Here is a 17,683-nt window from a genome sequence, read left to right as displayed (position 1 = left end):
GTTATGTCCAGTTGAATGAAGGAGCCAGGTGGGAAGTAGAACTGTTACTGCACTCAATTGTATAAATCAAAAAACCGGATGCCCTTGCAATTCATCCCGGCGAAGCTTCCACTATGCGTTATAGTCTAAACCATTCCCCCCCCCCCCCATTAGAAGCTATCTGATCATGCAAAGACAAGCAGCTGACTCGTGGTCGCGTTGACGATTAGACCACCTGCGACTAGACTAGAGACTGCTGTTGTGAGCTTGGACGAGACAGCGCTGCGGCGACTGGAAGTCAAGGCTATATCGTCTGCAAACTGGATTGACCTAGTCGAGGAGGTAACAGTCGGTGCGTCTCTGGTGTAGATGCTGGAGAGCAGCGGACCCAGGACTGAACCCTGCGGAGCACCTCGGGTGCCTGTAACAAGTCGGCCGAGTCCGAAACCTTCACTCCGCTTTCTTCCTAATCTCTTCCTGCCCTCCAGTCTCACTCCCCTCCGCTCTGTTCCCTTCCCCATCTGCCTCCCCTCCGCCCCACGTCTCCCTCCGCTCCCCTACCCGTCTCCCTCCCTCCCCGTATCATTCCCCTCCGCTCCCCTCTCTGTCACTCTCCCCTTCCCGTCTCCCTCCCCTCAGCTCCCCTCCCTTCCTTTGCTCCAGCTACCTCCTCCCATGCAGCACTGCAACACACTAGGAGGGATTACCTCTAGAAGCATGATCTTCTTTTAGGGAATTCATCCAAAAGTTGCATAATTCAATGATGGAAATGGAAGGGGAGGAAGGGTGTAAGAAAAGGACAGCACTATCCATGCTCTGTGAATGTATATTCTGTAACATAGCTGTAACCATGATTACAGTTGAGTTGCTGTGTACGTTGCATTACACAGCAACACAGAATTACTGGAGAGAAAAACAATGATGCTGGTGGATATGTTGCTTCTTGCACTGCAATCTCTACGTGTTTTGGGAATGAAGTGTGTCTTGTGAAGATCGTGCTGAAGAAATGTCTGACAAGTGATCTAAACCAACTATGGTAGCTCTCACTAAACATTGCTGATATGAGAAAAAGTATAGATTTCAACTGTAGTTGTCTCTCTCAGGTAACTCAAACACTGCGGGTACTGTCATGCATTCCGTCTATTCAAGTGTAGCAGCTATTTCCAGTTTCAAGGCTGCTCCCTGAAAATTTATGGTCATTATGATAATAGCAAACAGGAAGAGTCTATGGCCAGCAGAATATTGATCACGTGACTGAAAACACTCACTGTCATATTGCTCCAGCTGTTCAATCACGTCGCTTCGTGAGTTCCAGAAGACTACTATGGCTATATGAGATCCGACCATCAAACAGCGGCAATCTGAACTGCTCTGTGTGACATGGATTGTCACGCAATGCTACAGCATACATACGCTGTACACCAGGTGATGTGATGAGCTGCTTCACTCCATCATCTGTCACATTGTTCTTGTACAGTGAGATGGTCTTCAGCGAGGTGTTGGTCTCCATAGCAACACACAGTGCACCAGCGCTGCGATCACTCAAGGTATTACGGATAAGTGAGAGCCACTTGATAGACTGATTACTGCGTAGAGATGTGATGAACTTAGCTCCAGTGTCATCATCCAGTCCTGTCCCTGAAAGTGCGAGACAAACAATCCCTGTGCACTGTGACAGTAGACTCGTGAATGGACGGATAACTTCAATTTGCTGCTGCTGTTGTGGTTGTTGGAGCGGTGGCAGTTGTTGATACGTAGGAAAGATGTTGTTATCTGACATATCCAATGCCAGTGGAGATGATAGATTGCGGTGACGACATGCTCTTAGTACTGAGCACAATCCACGCAGTCCAATGTTGTTGTCCGATAAGTCGACCACTCGGAGTGTGTTGTTGTGTGCCAGACCTTGCTCGGCAAGCACCTCTGCACCAGTGTTGGTCATGTTGCAGTACGGAAGTGATAGGCTCTCCATAGTCGTGTTGACAGCCATGACTGGGATGACTTTCTGGATGGTTTGATGGGCTATGTAGTACATATAGAGATCTCTGCCATTAAAGCCAATAGCTGGAGCAATCTGCTGTGCGCCAGTATCACCAATATATTGCATGTGGAGATTGGCATGGGTCTCGAGCAACGGTTGCAGCAGATCCCGCTCCCTTACACCATCACTGTTCACAAAGTGTAGACCAGTGAACACCTGATCACCACAGGATAAGCACTGTGCTGTTGCTATGGTTTCCAGACCTTCTCGGGTCACATTACAGCCTTGTAACTGTACTTGACATTTGTGGCCATTCTGAACTGCTTGAGAGGTGCTAGTTGATGAATGCCGCTCCTGCAGCTTTCCGTTCTTTCTCTGATAGAACTCACAGATAGCTGGAACGATACCATCATCCAGGGCATTGCCCTTGACCCAGACTATCCCAATTACATTGGTATTCAAAGCGGCCAGAACTTGCTCCACGTCTGAGTTGCTGAGGTTATTGCCGCTCGTATTCAGTCGCTGAAGCTGTGGCAGTTTGGTGATCAGTTCAGCCAATCGACTTCCACAACCACCTGTCAGACCAACCTTCCTCAGATTAAGGTATGTAAGCTGACACTCACTGTGGAGTGTCTGTTGTAGATACTCCAGAAAACCATTTCCAAGTTCCTTATTGGAAGATAACTGTAATCCCTGGAGATTCTTAGCTTGCACACATGCCAGCAGACCTGGATAGGTACATGCTGATAGATTACACGTGGCAAGACGAAGGTTTCTCACTTTGCTGCCTGGACAAGATAGGGATCTTGCTGCCATTTCCACCAGACTGGTACTGCATGGATTCACATGCAGTCGTAGCTCTTGAGCCTTGGACAGTGTGAGTATGTTGCACTTCTCTGCTGTGAGGTTGCAGCCTGTGAGGTCCAATAGCTTGATAGTAGTTGCATGATCATGTACACACTGTAGAGCCAGTACATCACTCATTCCAAGTTGGACGTTATTCAGTCTTAGTCCATCAGCAGCAATGCAGTCCACTGCCTTGGAGAGGTAACTGGTCTCCCCACTTGCGCCAGAACCTAGCATTGCTTGCTCTGCGAGGGTTGGTCTGGTGTTGACATGCTCCATGAAGTAGGACAGGAGAGAACGAGAAGTGTTAGCAACAGTCCGGCTATGTTGTAACATTGCTGATTTTAGAACACTGATGATCTCCGCTAGTTGCTTGCTAGTTGCAGTACCACAAACAAATGCCCAGAATGGTGCTGTCTCCTCACCAACACCATAACCATATTGTGCACATTCTCTCACAGCTTGAGCATGCTCAGTATCTGCACACAAGTACTGTGCTGCAAAGTACTCCTGTAGTGAGTAGTGTACGAAGTAGACACATGGTTTTGCCTGTGAACGTAGTACATTGCCAATACCGGTGTTACTCTCAACAAGGAGACCAATAGAGCAAGCTGCATTCCTGCACTCACTGGACAAGGCGCTAGTAGGAATCAGTACTTGCTTGCTATTCAAGTACATGAGAGCTACACGACCAAGCTCGTTCTGTGCACGTTTGCTCATACATTGATGTGATTGCTCCGTATCACTGCTACGTTGTATTAGTACAGTATCTCCACTGACAGCTGCGGTGTGGGCTGTATCAGTTGATGCTGGTACACAGTGATGGGGTTGACTGCTATGAGTTGTCCACAGTGGAGCAGAGTGTTCCTCTTGGTCCTCCTCTGTTGTTGTGGCACGAGCCAAGCTGTTACTCAGTGCGGGACTCTCAAGGCTGACTCCATTATCTTGCAACTGCCAGCCACGCAGGTTTGCAGCTTGCTTGACAAAGCCGGAGTACATCATGGTTGCACACCTTGGTACATTCTGACGACTTCGGTAGAGCTCACAGAGCATTGCACATAGCAATGGGGAGGACTTAAGTGCTTCTTTGACGTGCACCGAGCTAACCTCGCATAGCTCGTCCCAACAAGACTGACCAAGATCTTCACCAAGATTACGAAGGCAGTAGCGTTTGAGTTGATGCTCATTGAACCCAGCCAGCCAATAGTGTTCTTCACATTTTTTTGCAAGCGTGGACGCTAGCTGACAAGGACGGCTTGTCAACAAGATTCGGGAGTCAGCAAACCGTTCACGATGGACGAGAGATGAGAGAGCTGATCGATCCTCAAGCACATCTTTGCCAATTTCGTCCAATCCATCGACAATGAACAGGACTTGTTGTGATTGATCCTCTAGGTACTCGATCATTTGGTCTTGCTGGTGCGTGTCTAGATGCAGACATTGCTCATCCAGGCCAAGTAGAGTAGACCAATTGTAACTGCAGACTCGATCCACATCACGGCAAGGTAGATGTACGACATAGTTGAAGTTGGACAGCACTGCATCTCTTCTAAACTTCCTCTCCTCTTCGGCATGTTGTCTCCGACTTCTCCCACCGCTGCTCTCAGTGCTGCTCCCACGACCTTTTTCACTGTTGGGCCCATCTCTGCTTCCACCACTTTTGCCGTCATCATTCTTGCCACTTGCACTGTTTTCGCAGCTGCTACCACATGTACTGCTGCTGCTGCTGGTGCTGGTGCTGCTGCTGCTGCTGCTGGTGCTGCTGCTGTTGGTGCTGGTGCTGCTGCTGTAGGAGCTGGTGCTGCTGCTGGTGCTGCTGCTGCTGGTGCTCGTGCTGCTGCTGGTTGTGTTGGAAGATGTGCTAAGACTGCCTGTCTTGGTTGAGGCGTTACCACTGTTGGTAGCAGTTACATCCTTGCTGGTTGTAGTGTTAGCTTGGCGTGTGGAATCAGGATCAGTAGCACTGGTGCATGTACCACTGTCAACAGCACTGCAAGAAGGTACAGCACTGCTGCTGTTGCTGCTGCTGTTGCTGCTGCTGCTGTCAGTGTTGTTATGGTAGTGGTCGGACAAAAGCATTTTACACACTGTGCTTTTACCACTGCCAGCTGGAGAAACAAGCATGCTGCTTTCAACAAGTGATCTGCGGTCGTTATCGTAACCTGATGGCACATGTTCACCTAGCTTACGTTGCAGAAGTTGTGATGCTCGACGTATTGGTATTGATCCCGTTGTCGTGCTGCATCTCTCTGTTTTCCCACCCTTTTCGTTCAGTCGTTGTTCAGCTTGTTCCAGTGTCAAGGCCTGAACGCTAGTGTAGAAACTGCGAACATCTGTCTGTCCTTCACGCCGTGTCCCAATTCCTGGTAGAGCAGTCCTCTTGCTTTCGATTCGACAAAGTTGAAGAAGACGCTTACGGTAGTGTGCTAGCAATGGTTCAACATCAGCCTGCGGTTGTTGTTGTTGTTGAGTTGTTGTTTGGCTCTTCTGTACACTGGCAGTGGCTGCATTGGTGGCTGCTTGTTGTAATCCAGTAGATGGCGATGGGAAGGTTTCTGGTAGAAATGGAGCAGAGCGTTTACACTCCCATCCGTGGAACTCCATGTCACCACTGGATTGGCTGGACAAAGTACCTTGATCGTACATTTCTTCCTTGCTTTCCAGCTCCTTGGCAAGCTGCTCAAAGTTGATCTGACGTAGAACATTGCAAAACATTGCGAACACCTTCTTTCCCTTCTGACCTGCAAGAGTCAGGAAATAACCGATAAGCAAACTGATCTGTTCATGGCCAGTCAACATGCGGTGTGTGATTTTGGCAAACTCATAACTCGTGTGCTGCAGCAAGTTGTGATCGCTCTCCAGGTGATCCATGATATCAGGGACTTTATGTTGAAGTTCATTTCTTAGCCGTTCCTCGAGGTCTTTGAGTGCGAGTGCCTGGTTGGTCTTCATTGCTGAGGCTGGGGATGATCAGGCTGGTGTCGGTTGTTGACTTCGGCAAGGGCTGTACTAGGCGAAGTTGATTGACTAACCAGACCTTTACTAGTTGGTGTGTTGCAGGTAGATGAGGTCAAAGATGGAGATGACGCGGCAATGGCACTGACACTTTAGTTCAGAATCTGTGGACAATTTGGAAAGAACAAAGAGAAAAGGAGAAAGGATAGATTTAGAATGGCAATACCTCCTTAGTATAGTATAAGCATTCATAAAGACTAGGGCTACACCAACCATGGAAAGAAGATATGTTGTACAAGAATAAAATGTATATCATCAGGAATCAGGAGCACTGAAGCAATCGTCTGAGGATCTCTGAATACCGATTCTGTGATGAAGTGGCCTATTCTGGAGGCCAACTCAAATTATGTATTTCTTGCCAAAATGACGTTCAGTGTTGATTATGGGAATATAATTTTTCTTTTGGGTGCATTCAGACAGGCGTGAAAAGTTGCATTCTCGGACAATTTTCCTTGATTTCATGGCTCATGTGACATTTCCTTTGATCTCGATCCCTAAATCTTTCCCATACGCAGCCATTCCCGCAAGAAAAGGTTTCCCGAGTGTGAACGGCCAACTGCTAATACTTGCTCGAAGACAAAAGTTGGTGTATTGTGTTACATGCAAAGTTTGTTGTGTTGGCTCTGGCATCTGTACTGCCTTGCTTCTTGTTCTCGTCAGATATGTAGTGTGCCGGCTATGCGCAGCTACCAAGAAGTGTCCGTGTAGTCTTCTGATCCTGCACCGGCAACGCAAAAAAAATTGGGAGCCGTCGGGGAACAGAATGAACAGGGGAGGAGGGTTTTCCGAGCACACTGCCTGTTGAAAATATTTCAAAAGTTTTGCACGGTTCAGCAGGATTCCGCAACCTCAGAATGCTGCAAAAAAACTATAGTTTGATAGGGTTTGCATTGTCTGGAATCAAAATTTTACTACTCGTAGTCTTCAGGGCGCTGAGTCAAATGGTCTTGGTACGAGGAAGCTGAGACGCTTCCTTCATCCCAGATTGCCCAATCGAACTCGCCACTTCCACTGAAACTGGGCGACTGAACTCTAGATGGAGATTTCTATACAAAACGTCACTAAAAGTGCCAAATTGTTCTTTTAAAATCACGGATGAATGAGATTGACTTATCTGTTGTTGTGTTTTGGACGCTGAGTCGAGTGGTTGTGGTGTGAGGAGGCTGCAGTGCAGCGTTCGGCCCTTATTCCTGATCAAACAGGGTTGAGTAAGCGGTCACGTGCTGATGCGTACAGCAATCACTTGGTCACTGTTCCTGCAGGCTACAAGTAACAGCCTACTAGTGCGTGTTCCTGTCACTCTAGTTGAGCTTTTGTTTGCAAGTTTTAGCCTGCATGCACAGTAACCAGGTGACTGGTGTTCGCATCAGAATGTGACCGCTTACTCAACCGTGTTCGATTGGGAATAAGGGGTGAATGCGCTGCATCGCAGCCTTCAAGGACCAAAATCAGTCCATTCAGCATGCAAAAAACTACAACATACGGGCAAATCTCGTTCATCCGTCCTTTGATTAGAACGAAATGGTGCTTTTAGTGACGTTTTGCGTATAAATCCTCATCTAGTATGGTTCAGTAACACTGTTTCGGTTGAGCAATCTGGGACAAAATGAGTGTCTCAGCTTCCTCGGACCAAGACCATTCGACTTAGCACCCTGAAGAATACGAGTAGTGAAATGTTGATTCTAGACCATACATCCCCTTTGATTAATTCGTCTCTCTCCAACTCACAACCACGAAACCGAACGAATGTGTTGAAAGTTCGAAACCTTTAATTCGACAACCCAATGTCCACAAATCGCTGGTGCGAACGGAGAGAGCACCTGAATGCCTCTCGTCTTTTCCCACCGTTTATTGCGCAGCACCGCCAAATCGGCCCATCTGAATGCACCGTTAGTGGGTAAAGTTGTGATGCACCAATGACAGTAGCAACACAAGGGTCCGACAGACAAAATGCTATGTTAACTAAAATTGCAGGATTTGCAGAACTACATCCCATGAAGATGACCAAAGCAGTATGAGTGAATCACAATGCTGGTGAGAGGGGAGAGGGGCGCGCAGTGTTGGGAATTGTGTGAAGAGGGGTAGGGGAGGAGGGGTCATTGTGATGGGAAGTGTCTTGTCTGGAAAGGGGTATGGGAGGGGGTGGTGAGAAGGGTGGAATAGTGATTAGTTTTCTCTAGTATGAAGAGAGAAGGGGGGGGGGGGGCAGTAGTGATCAGACTTGTCTTGTGTGGAAAGGGGATGGGGGGGGGGGGGGGATGTGATCAGACTTGTCTTGTGTGGATAGGGGATGGGGGGAGGGGGGGGGGAGTAGTGATCATACCTGTCTTGTGTGGATAGGGGATGGGGGGAGGGGGGTAGTGGTCAGACTTGTCTAGCGTGGATAGGGGATGGGTGGGGGGGGGGGGGTAGTGATCACTTGTCTTGTGTGGATAGGGGATGGGGGGGGGGGAGTAGTGATCAGACTTGTCTTGTGTGGATAGGGGATGGGTGGGGGGGGGGGGGGGGTAGTGATCACTTGTCTTGTGTGGATAGGGGACGGGGGGGGGGGGGGGAGTAGTGGTAAGACTTGTCTTGTGTGGATAGGGGATGGGGGGGGGGGGAGTAGTAATCAGACTGGTCTTGTGTGGATAGCAGGGGGGGGGGGAGTAGTGATCTGACTTGTCTTGTGTGGATAGGGGATGGGGGGGGAAGGGGAGTAGTGATCAGACTGGTCTTGTGTGGATAGCAGGGGGGGGGGGGGGGGTAGTGATCTGACTTGTCTTGTGTGGATAGGGGATGGGGGGGGGGGGGGAAGGGGAGTAGTGATCAGACTGGTCTTGCGTGGATAGCAGGGGGGGGGGGGGGGGGGTAGTGATCTGACTTGTCTTGTGTGGATAGGGGATGGGGGGGGGAAGGGGAGTAGTGATCAGACTGGCCTTGTGTGAATAGGTGATGGGGGGGGGGAGTGGTGATCAGACTTGTCTTGTGTGGATAGGGGAGGGGAGGGGGGGGGGGGAGTAGTGATCAAACTGGTCTTGTGTGGATACCAGTGTGGATGGGGGGGGGGGGGGGGGGAGTAGTGATCAGGCTGGTCTTGTGTGGATAGGTGATGGGGGGGGGGGGGGGGATGGAGTAGTGATCAGACTTGTCTAGTGTGGATAGGTGATGGGGGGGGGGGGGGGGAGTGGTGATCAGACTGGTCTTGTGTGGATAAGGGATGGGGGGGGGGGGGGGGAGTAGTGGTAAGACTGGTCTTGTGTGGATAAGGGATGGGGGGGGGGGGGGAAGTAGTGATCAGACTGGTCTTGTGTGGATAGCAGGGGGGGGGGGGGGGAAGGGGAGTAGTGATCAGACTGGTCTTGTGTGGATAGGTTAGGGGGGGGGGGGGGTAGGGGTGGAGTAATGATCAGACTTGTCTAGTGTGGATAGGGGATGGGGGGGGGGGGGGGAGTAGTGATCAGACTGGTCTTGTGTGGATAGCAGGGGGGGGGGGGGGAAGGGGAGTAGTGATCAGACTGGTCTTGTGTGGATAGGTTAGGGGGGGGGGGGGGTGGAGTAATGATCAGACTTGTCTAGTGTGGATAGGGGATGGGGGGGGGGGGGGGGGAGTAGTGATCAGACTTGTCTAGTGTGGATAGGGGATGGGGGGGGGAGTAGTGATCAGACTGGTCTTGTGTGGATAGCAGGGGGGGGGGGGGGAAGGGGAGTAGTGATCAGACTGGTCTTGTGTGGATAGGTTAGGGGGGGGGGGGGGGGGTGGAGTAATGATCAGACTTGTCTAGTGTGGATAAGGGATGGGGGGGGGGGGAAGTAGTGATCAGACTGGTCTTGTGTGGATAGCAGGGGGGGGGGGGGGGAAGGGGAGTAGTGATCAGACTGGTCTTGTGTGGATAGGTTAGGGGGGGGGGTGGAGTAATGATCAGACTTGTCTAGTGTGGATAGGGGATGGGGGGGGGGGGGAGTAGTGATCAGACTTGTCTAGCGTGGATAGGGGATGGGGGGGGGGGGAGTAGTGGTAAGACTGGTCTTGTGTGGATAGGTTAGGGGGGGGGGGGGGAGGGAGTAGTGATCAGACTTGTCTAGTGAGGATAGGGGATTGGGTGTGGGGGGGGGGGGGAGTAGTGATCAGACTGGCCTTGCGTGGATAGGTGATAAGGGGGGGGTGGGGGGAGTGGTGATCAGATTTGTCTTGTGTGGATAGGGGATGGGGGGGGGGGGGGAGGGGGGTAGTGATCAGACTTGTCTAGCGTGGATAGGGGATGGGGTGTGGGGGGAGTAGTGATCAGACTGGCCTTGCGTGGATAGCAGGGGGGGGGGGGGGAAGGGGAGTAGTGATCAGACTGGTCTTGTGTGGATAGGTTAGGGGGGGGGGGGGATGGAGTAGTGATCAGACTTGTCTTGTGTGGATAGGGGATGGGGGGGGGGGGAGTGGTGATCAGACTTGTCTTGTGTGGATAGGTGATGGGGGGGGGGGGGGAGTAGTGATCAGACTTGTCTAGTGTGGATAGGGGATGGGGGGGGGGGGGGGGTGGGGGGAGTGGTGATCAGACTTGTCTTGTGTGGATAGGGGATGGGGGGGGGGGTGGGGGGAGTGGTGATCAGACTTGTCTTGTGTGGATAGGGGATGGGGGGGGGGGAGTAGTGATCAGACTTGTCTAGTGTGGATAGGGGATGGGGGGGGGGGGGGAGTAGTGATCAGACTTGTCTAGCGTGGATAGGGGATGGGGGGGGGGGGGGAGTAGTGATCAAACCGGTCTTGTGTGGATAGCAGTGTGGATGGGGGGGGGGGGAGTAGTGATCAGGCTGGTCTTGTGTGGATAGGTGATAGGGGGGGGGGGGGGGGTGGAGTAGTGATCAGACTTGTCTAGTGTGGATAGGTGATGGGGGGGGGGGGGGAGTAGTGATCAGACTTGTCTTGGTGGATAGGGGAAGGGTGGGGGGGGGGGAGTAGTGGTAAGACTGGTCTTGTGTGGATAAGGGATGGGGGGGGGGGGGGGAGGTAAGGATCAGACTTGTCTTGTGTGGATAGCAGGGGGGGGGGAAGGGGAGTAGTGATCAGACTTGTCTTGGTGGATAGGGGAAGGGTGGGGGGGGGGGGGGAGTAGTGGTAAGACTGGTCTTGTGTGGATAAGGGATGGGGGGGGGGGGGGGAGGTAAGGATCAGACTTGTCTTGTGTGGATAGCAGGGGGGGGGGGGGGGGGGAAGGGGAGTAGTGATCAGACTGGTCTTGTGTGGATAGGGGATGGGGTGTGGGGGGGGGGGAGTAGTGATCAGACTGGCCTTGCGTGGATAGGTGATAAGGGGGGGGGGGGGTGTGGTGATCAGATTTGTCTTGTGTGGATAGGGGATGGGGGGGGGGGGGGAGGGGATCAGACTTGTCTAGCGTGGATAGGGGATGGGGGGGGGGAGTAGTGATCAGACTGGTCTTGTGTGGATAGGGGATGGGGGTGGGGGGGGGGGGGGGGGGAGTATTGATCAGACTTGTCTTGTGTGGATTGGGGATGGGGGGGGGGGGGGGAGGGGAGTAGTGATCAGACTTGTCTTGTGTGGATAGGGGATGGGGTGTGGGGGGAGTAGTGATCAGACTGGTCTTGTGTGGATAGGTGATGAGGGGGGGGGGGGGGGGGCGGGGGGAGTAGTGATCAGACTTGTCTTGTGTGGATAGCAGGGGGGGGGGGGGGAGTAGTGATCAGACTGGTCTTGTGTGGATAGGGGTGGGGGGGGGGGGGGAGTAGTGATCAGACTGGTCTTGTTTGGATAGGGGATGGGGGGGGGGGGGGCAAGACCAATAACTTGATAAGTGTGGTCATACACATAGTAAATAGATGTGGTGTGGCCGGATATATATTTGCTATTCGTTATCCTGCATGGCTGGTTCATGGGATGTACTTCCTAGCAATTTCACAGCACTATGTACTTCATCACTGTGCTAGATGTCAGGAATGGGAATAGAGAAAAACTCACCGTGTCTATGGCCGAGGATACACCACGGTCAGCTGAGGAATTTGCACGTTCAGCGAGTGACCTGTTCCACAGTATTGATCTGTGAGTGGAGTAGCGGAGAGAATGGTTTGATGACGTCACCAGATCTTGTTCTGGCTGTGTTGAGTGTCCTAGGCAAGAATGCACACAGTAGAATATCAGAGATTACAACAGCATTGTGAAACCAGTGAAGTGTTCGCAGACTTTACCATAAATCAGTGGTAAAGCATCACTCGTCATAAGCGAGGGTCCCTTGCTCAAATTCTTGTGATAAACATTATCTTCTTCTTATTTTCCCCTCTTTTCCTTGTGAATGCTCACAGACTGAGTATAATACACAGGCAGATAGTTACAGTCAGTAGAAATGTTTCACTAATTTCTGCTACAGACAGACCAACAGGATGGGTACACAACAACAAGAAAGCCAAACTCCAAGTTCATGACGTTTTCTACAAGACGTACGACTCCTATCATCACCCACAACCTTATTGCACAATAATGCAGTAGTGCAGTGTGTCAGTCAGGAGTATGTAAACATAGGCAGCACTGCTACTTCACTCTTGCAAGCAGTTACTTGTCCATATAGCGGGATGAACTAACCTTGGATATGTAAAGGGTGAAGCTACCACACAGCTAGCCTTGGTGACTTGAGCAAAAGACAATAGTGTTGTTCTGGCAAGTTTCCCCTAGTCTCTGCAGAAAACTCTCAAGTTGTACTTGTAGTTGTGGTGTTGACTTAGCCAGGTGAAGACCGAACACAAGTAGACAACTTTGAAGCAGAGGCGGTGTACTTGATAGGAATTGAGAGCGTACTGACGTAGGTACTTTGTTGAACGTGCTGTAGTTGAGATGAACTGCGATAAATCTTTGATGGCTGATAGGTTGATATGATGACTTGATACCCGAGTGGGTCTATTGTTATTAGGCGGATGTCTGTGATCGTCACCACTGTAATATCAATCCAATCCGATACAGGGGTGGAGATTGAGATCTGGGAAAACATCAACAAGAATAGAGAGGTTTGCAGCCAAACTGGATGAATAGGATACTGTTTTGAACGTGGTCAAATGCTAGTAGAGCAAATGAATGTTCCTGGCTGGAACGATCAATGTTTAAATAGCATTAGGATACGTATATGACATATTGGTAGGAATTAGGTTTGAGGGTAGTGGTAGTAGTGACTGCTATATATATATAGAAACCCGGTGGAATAGCCAGGGCTGGTGACCTTACTAGCTTAGCGTGTACATGCACTGTAACATTGCAGAACTGTACCAGCAGTACTGACAGCTGCATGGCCAGCACCCCGTGGTCGCTTGACGTCTCACCGGATTTCAATGCCCACACCAGTAAAAAGTAAGTAAATTATCGTGTCCGTTCCCAAAAGGGAACTCAACCCCCACACCAGTACATACATGTACATGTAGGTAGGTAGTAGGTTCAATGGAATCCCCGCCGTGTCCTCTGCTTGCGGGGGGAGCTCCAAAGTGGGGCAGCAACCACCTCCTCTAGTGCTATATTCCACTGAATGAATTCAAGTTAAAATGTGTGTTGGGTGCTATCTAGAATATGGTTGCTGGTGGTGAGCTAACTAGGGTGTGGACGTCAAGACGTGGGATTACATGTACATATGTATGATAAGGATGGAGCGTCATGGCGAGTACTAGTGGAAAGGTGAGAGAACGCCTTGAGGTGAGATCAGTGTGGCTTGCAGTAGAATTGTAAGTGAAACAGGGTGTGGGAGGGATTCAGAGGGATACAGAGGGATACAGAGGGATACAGAGGGATGCGGAGGGATACAGAGGGATGCAGAGGGATACAGAGGGATACAGAGGGATACAGAGGGATACAGAGGGATACAGAGGGATACAGAGGGATGCAGAGGGATACAGAGGGATACAGAGGGATGCAGAGGGATACAGAGGGATGCGGAGGGATACAGAGGGATACAGAGGGATGCGGAGGGATACAGAGGGATACAGAGGGATACAGAGGGATACAGAGGGATGCGGAGGGATACAGAGGGATACAGAGGGATGCGGAGGGATACAGAGGGATACAGAGGGATACAGAGGGATACAGAGGGATACAGAGGGATGCAGAGGGATACAGAGGGATACAGAGGGATGCGGAGGGATACAGAGGGATACAGAGGGATGCAGAGGGATACAGAGGGATGCAGAGGGATACAGAGGGATGCGGAGGGATACAGAGGGATACAGAGGGATACAGAGGGATACAGAGGGATACAGAGGGATGCAGAGGGATACAGAGGGATACAGAGGGATGCAGAGGGATACAGAGGGATGCAGAGGGATACAGAGGGATACAGAGGGATGCGGAGGGATACAGAGGGATACAGAGGGATGCAGAGGGATACAGAGGGATGCGGAGGGATACAGAGGGATACAGAGGGATACAGAGGGATACAGAGGGATGCAGAGGGATGCAGAGGGATACAGAGGGATACAGAGGGATGCAGAGGGATACAGAGGGATGCAGAGGGATACAGAGGGATACAGAGGGATACAGAGGGATACAGAGGGATTCAGAGGGATACTGAGGGATGCGGAGGGATACTGGGGGATAGAAAGGGATTCTGTTCCAGTACGGTCTTGTTTGTGGTGACAGGGCTGGTGTGCCCTATCTCTAAGAGTGTTGATAGAAAAACATTTCTACATCCTGTAATATAGTACCTGTCACTTTAGACAGTGGCCTGCTAATTGGGACATCTACCAGCCAATTTTGACGAAGGTCTGCTATTGCCGGTGGACAGTAACCTGCCATTGTGGACAGCAAGCTGTCATTTCAGTTAGCAAGCTGTCACTTTCGAAAGCAACCTATCCCTTTGCATGGCAACTCTCATTTTCAGACAGAAACCTGTAACACTCACCTGGCGACTTAATACATCCTCTAGTAAATCCTGTAGAAATGGTGTTGAAATCCAGGTTACTATGACAACCAGATGAACACCATGAGTACTGTATTACGGTGTAGAGTGTTAGCAGCACAGGACAGGGTGTATATGACCCTGGATATCCGGTTCCGGCTTTGTGTTGCTGGCTGGGTGTGCTGGATTGTGTTACGACTACAAATCAACTTCAGATTTCAGATCTATTGACAAAGTGGAATGCCAGAGTATAACAATTATTGCTCCGCTGAGGGAGGCTCTTTTGCGGTAAGCTGCTGACCAGTGACTCTCTGAAGTTTGTGTTGGCGGTTTCCTGCAACAATAACAAGACAAAAATGAACCAAAGACAAACAACGACAAAACATTCTGGCTGAATATAGACAGATGGGGCAACGACCAATCACAGCAAAGCTCTAGGACAGGAATCTCTGTGGAAGGTAGCTAAACAGTAGAATTACTCCTCCATCCAAACACTGCTCAGTACTGCAACCGGCAGAGCTTCCTTAAAAAGAATGCACATAGCTCAAAACAATGTCCAACTTGGTTTGGGAATTATGCCGTGTGGACTTGGAAGCGGCCATCCTCCATGATTTTGTAGAGTGAACCGCTCCACACCTTGATTTACTCTATGTAGGGGAAACCCCTAAACATGGTGTACGTATAGTGCCCGCAGGTAAACCTGGAATCCAATTACTCGTTAGACAAGGACTCCACTCTGGGAAAAATCTATTGAGACAACAGTAGACCACTGTGTAAAACCATGGTGAACTGACCTTTCTTTTGGACAGAAACTCCTTGAGTCCACGTGTTTCCTTTGATGTAGAGAACACAGGTGCAAATGCCAAGAGACAACAAGGCAAGCCAGCAACCCTCACACAATGCAGGCTTTGACTGCTTTCCTGATGAGTCGTAGAAATTCCAGTGATAGCAGTAGTAAATACCAGTGCCAGTCAATGGTAATAGTGGTTACAATTCCAGTCAATTGTAGAATTTGTAGATGACAGCTGCAGTTAAGTGTAGCATTGGTAGATGACAGCTGCAGTTAATTCCAGCAGTGGTAGATGACAGCTGCAGTTAATTCCAGCAGTGGTAGATGACAGCTGCAGTTAATTGTGTCAGTGGTAGATGACAGCTGCAGTTAATTGTATCAGTCGTAGATGACAGCTGCAACTATCAGTGGTAGATGACAGCTGCAGTTAATTGTATCAGTGGTAGATGACAGCTGCAGTTCATTGTATCAGTGGTAGATGCCAGCTGCAGTTAATTCCAGCAGTGGTAGATGACAGCTGAAGTTAATTGTATCAGTGGTAGATGACAGCTGCAGTTAATTCCTGCAGTGGTAGATGACAGCTGCAGTTAATTCCTGCAGTGGTTTGTGACAGCTGCAGTTAATTGTGTCAGTGGTAGATGCCAGCTGCAGTTAATTGTATCAGTGGTAGATGACAGCTGCAGTTAATTCCAGCAGTGGAAGATGACAGCTGCAGTTAATTGTGTCAGTGTTAGATGACAGCTGCAGTTAATTGTATCAGTGGTAGATGACAGCTGCAGTTAATTGTATCAGTGTTAGATGACAGCTGCAGATAATTGTATCAGTGGTAGATGACAGCTGCAGTTAATTCCAGCAGTGGTAGATTACAACTGAAGTTAATGGTATCAGTGGTAGATGACAGCTGCAGTTAATTCCTGCAGTGGTTGATGACAGCTGCAGTTAATTCCAGCAGTGGTAGATGACAGCTGCAGTTAATTCCAGCAGTGGTAGATAACAGCTGCAGTTAATTGTGTCAGTGGTAGATGCCAGCTGCAGTTAATTGTATCAGTGGTAGATGACAGCTGCAGTTAATTCCAGCAGTGGTAGATGACAGCTGCAGTTAATTGTGTCAGTGGCAGATGACACCTGCAGTTACTTCCAGCAGTGGTAGATGACAGCTGCAGTTAAGTGTGTCAGTGGTAGATGACAGCTGCAGTTAATTCCAGCAGTGGTAGATGACAGCTGCAGTTAAGTGTGTCAGTGGTAGATGACAGCTGCAGTTAGTTCCACCAGTGGTAGATGACGGCTGCAGTTAATTGTATCAGTGGTAGATGACAGCTGCAGTTAATTGTACCAGTGGTAGATGACAGCTGCAGTTAATTGTAGCAGTGGTAGATGACAGCTGCAGTTAATTGTATCAGTGGTAGATGACAGCTGCAGTTAATTCCAGCAGTGGTAGATGACAGCTGCAGTTAATTCCACCAGTGGTAGATGACGGCTGCAGTTAATTGTATCAGTGGTAGATGACAGCTGCAGTTAATTGTGTCAGTGGTAGATGACAGCTGCAGTTAATTGTATCAGTGGTAGATGACAGCTGCAGTTAATTGTACCAGTGGTAGATGACAGCTGTAGTCATGTGTATCAGTGGTAGATGACAGCCGCAGTTAATTGTACCAGTGGTAGGTGACAGCTGCAGTTAATTCCAGCAGTTGTAGATGACAGCTGCAGGTAATTGTATCAGTGGTAGATGACAGCTGCAGTTAATTCCAGCAGTGGTAGATGACAGCTGCAGTTAATTGTATCAGTGGTAGATGACAGCTGCAGTTAATTCCAGCAGTGGTAGATGACAGCTGGAGTTAATTGTATCAGTGGTAGATAACAGATACGGTCAATTGCAGCAGTGGTAGCTGACAATTCCAGGCAGTGGTAGTATTGGTAGATGACAATTCAAGTCGTGGTGGTATCTGTAGATGACAATTCCTGTTCCAGTGAACGTTGTTGTTGATATCAAACAGTTACTTCAATGTTGGATAGCAGATGACCATAGCCCTGAAAACAAATGCCAAATAGTTTATAGTGCTGTGCTGTTGATGGAAACACTCCAGTTTTGCTACCACCTGTTCGGTTCCAGTACTGCCAGTCAATGTGGGAGCTGTTTTGCTGATTTTTGTAGTGGAACTCTGGCCAGGCTACAGAGCATACAGAATAAACACACACACGCACACGCACACACACACA

General features: G+C 49.7%; 1 protein-coding gene across 1 annotated transcript in view; it reads right to left on the bottom strand.

Annotated features, from left to right (window-relative positions):
* Positions 1 to 682: 682 nt before the first annotated feature.
* Positions 683 to 17,683, bottom strand: part of LOC135819504 (uncharacterized) — a 35,072-nt gene continuing 18,071 nt past the window's right edge. Inside the window, exons 12-16 of the mRNA XM_065332721.1 lie at positions 15,471 to 17,634; positions 14,680 to 15,010; positions 12,387 to 12,777; positions 11,769 to 11,917; positions 683 to 5,925 (exon numbers count right to left, since the gene is read on the bottom strand). Coding sequence (XP_065188793.1) covers positions 1,268 to 5,758 — 4,491 coding nt within the window. The 5' untranslated portion in view covers positions 5,759 to 5,925; positions 11,769 to 11,917; positions 12,387 to 12,777; positions 14,680 to 15,010; positions 15,471 to 17,634 and the 3' untranslated portion in view covers positions 683 to 1,267. The remainder of the gene's footprint in view (positions 5,926 to 11,768; positions 11,918 to 12,386; positions 12,778 to 14,679; positions 15,011 to 15,470; positions 17,635 to 17,683) is intronic.

This window comes from Sycon ciliatum, chromosome 6 (assembly GCF_964019385.1).
Source record: "Sycon ciliatum chromosome 6, ocSycCili1.1, whole genome shotgun sequence".
Classification (NCBI taxonomy): Eukaryota; Metazoa; Porifera; class Calcarea; order Leucosolenida; family Sycettidae; genus Sycon; species Sycon ciliatum.
The sequence above is the reverse complement of the archived record's forward strand: the minus strand, read 5'-3'. Positions and strand labels throughout refer to the sequence as shown.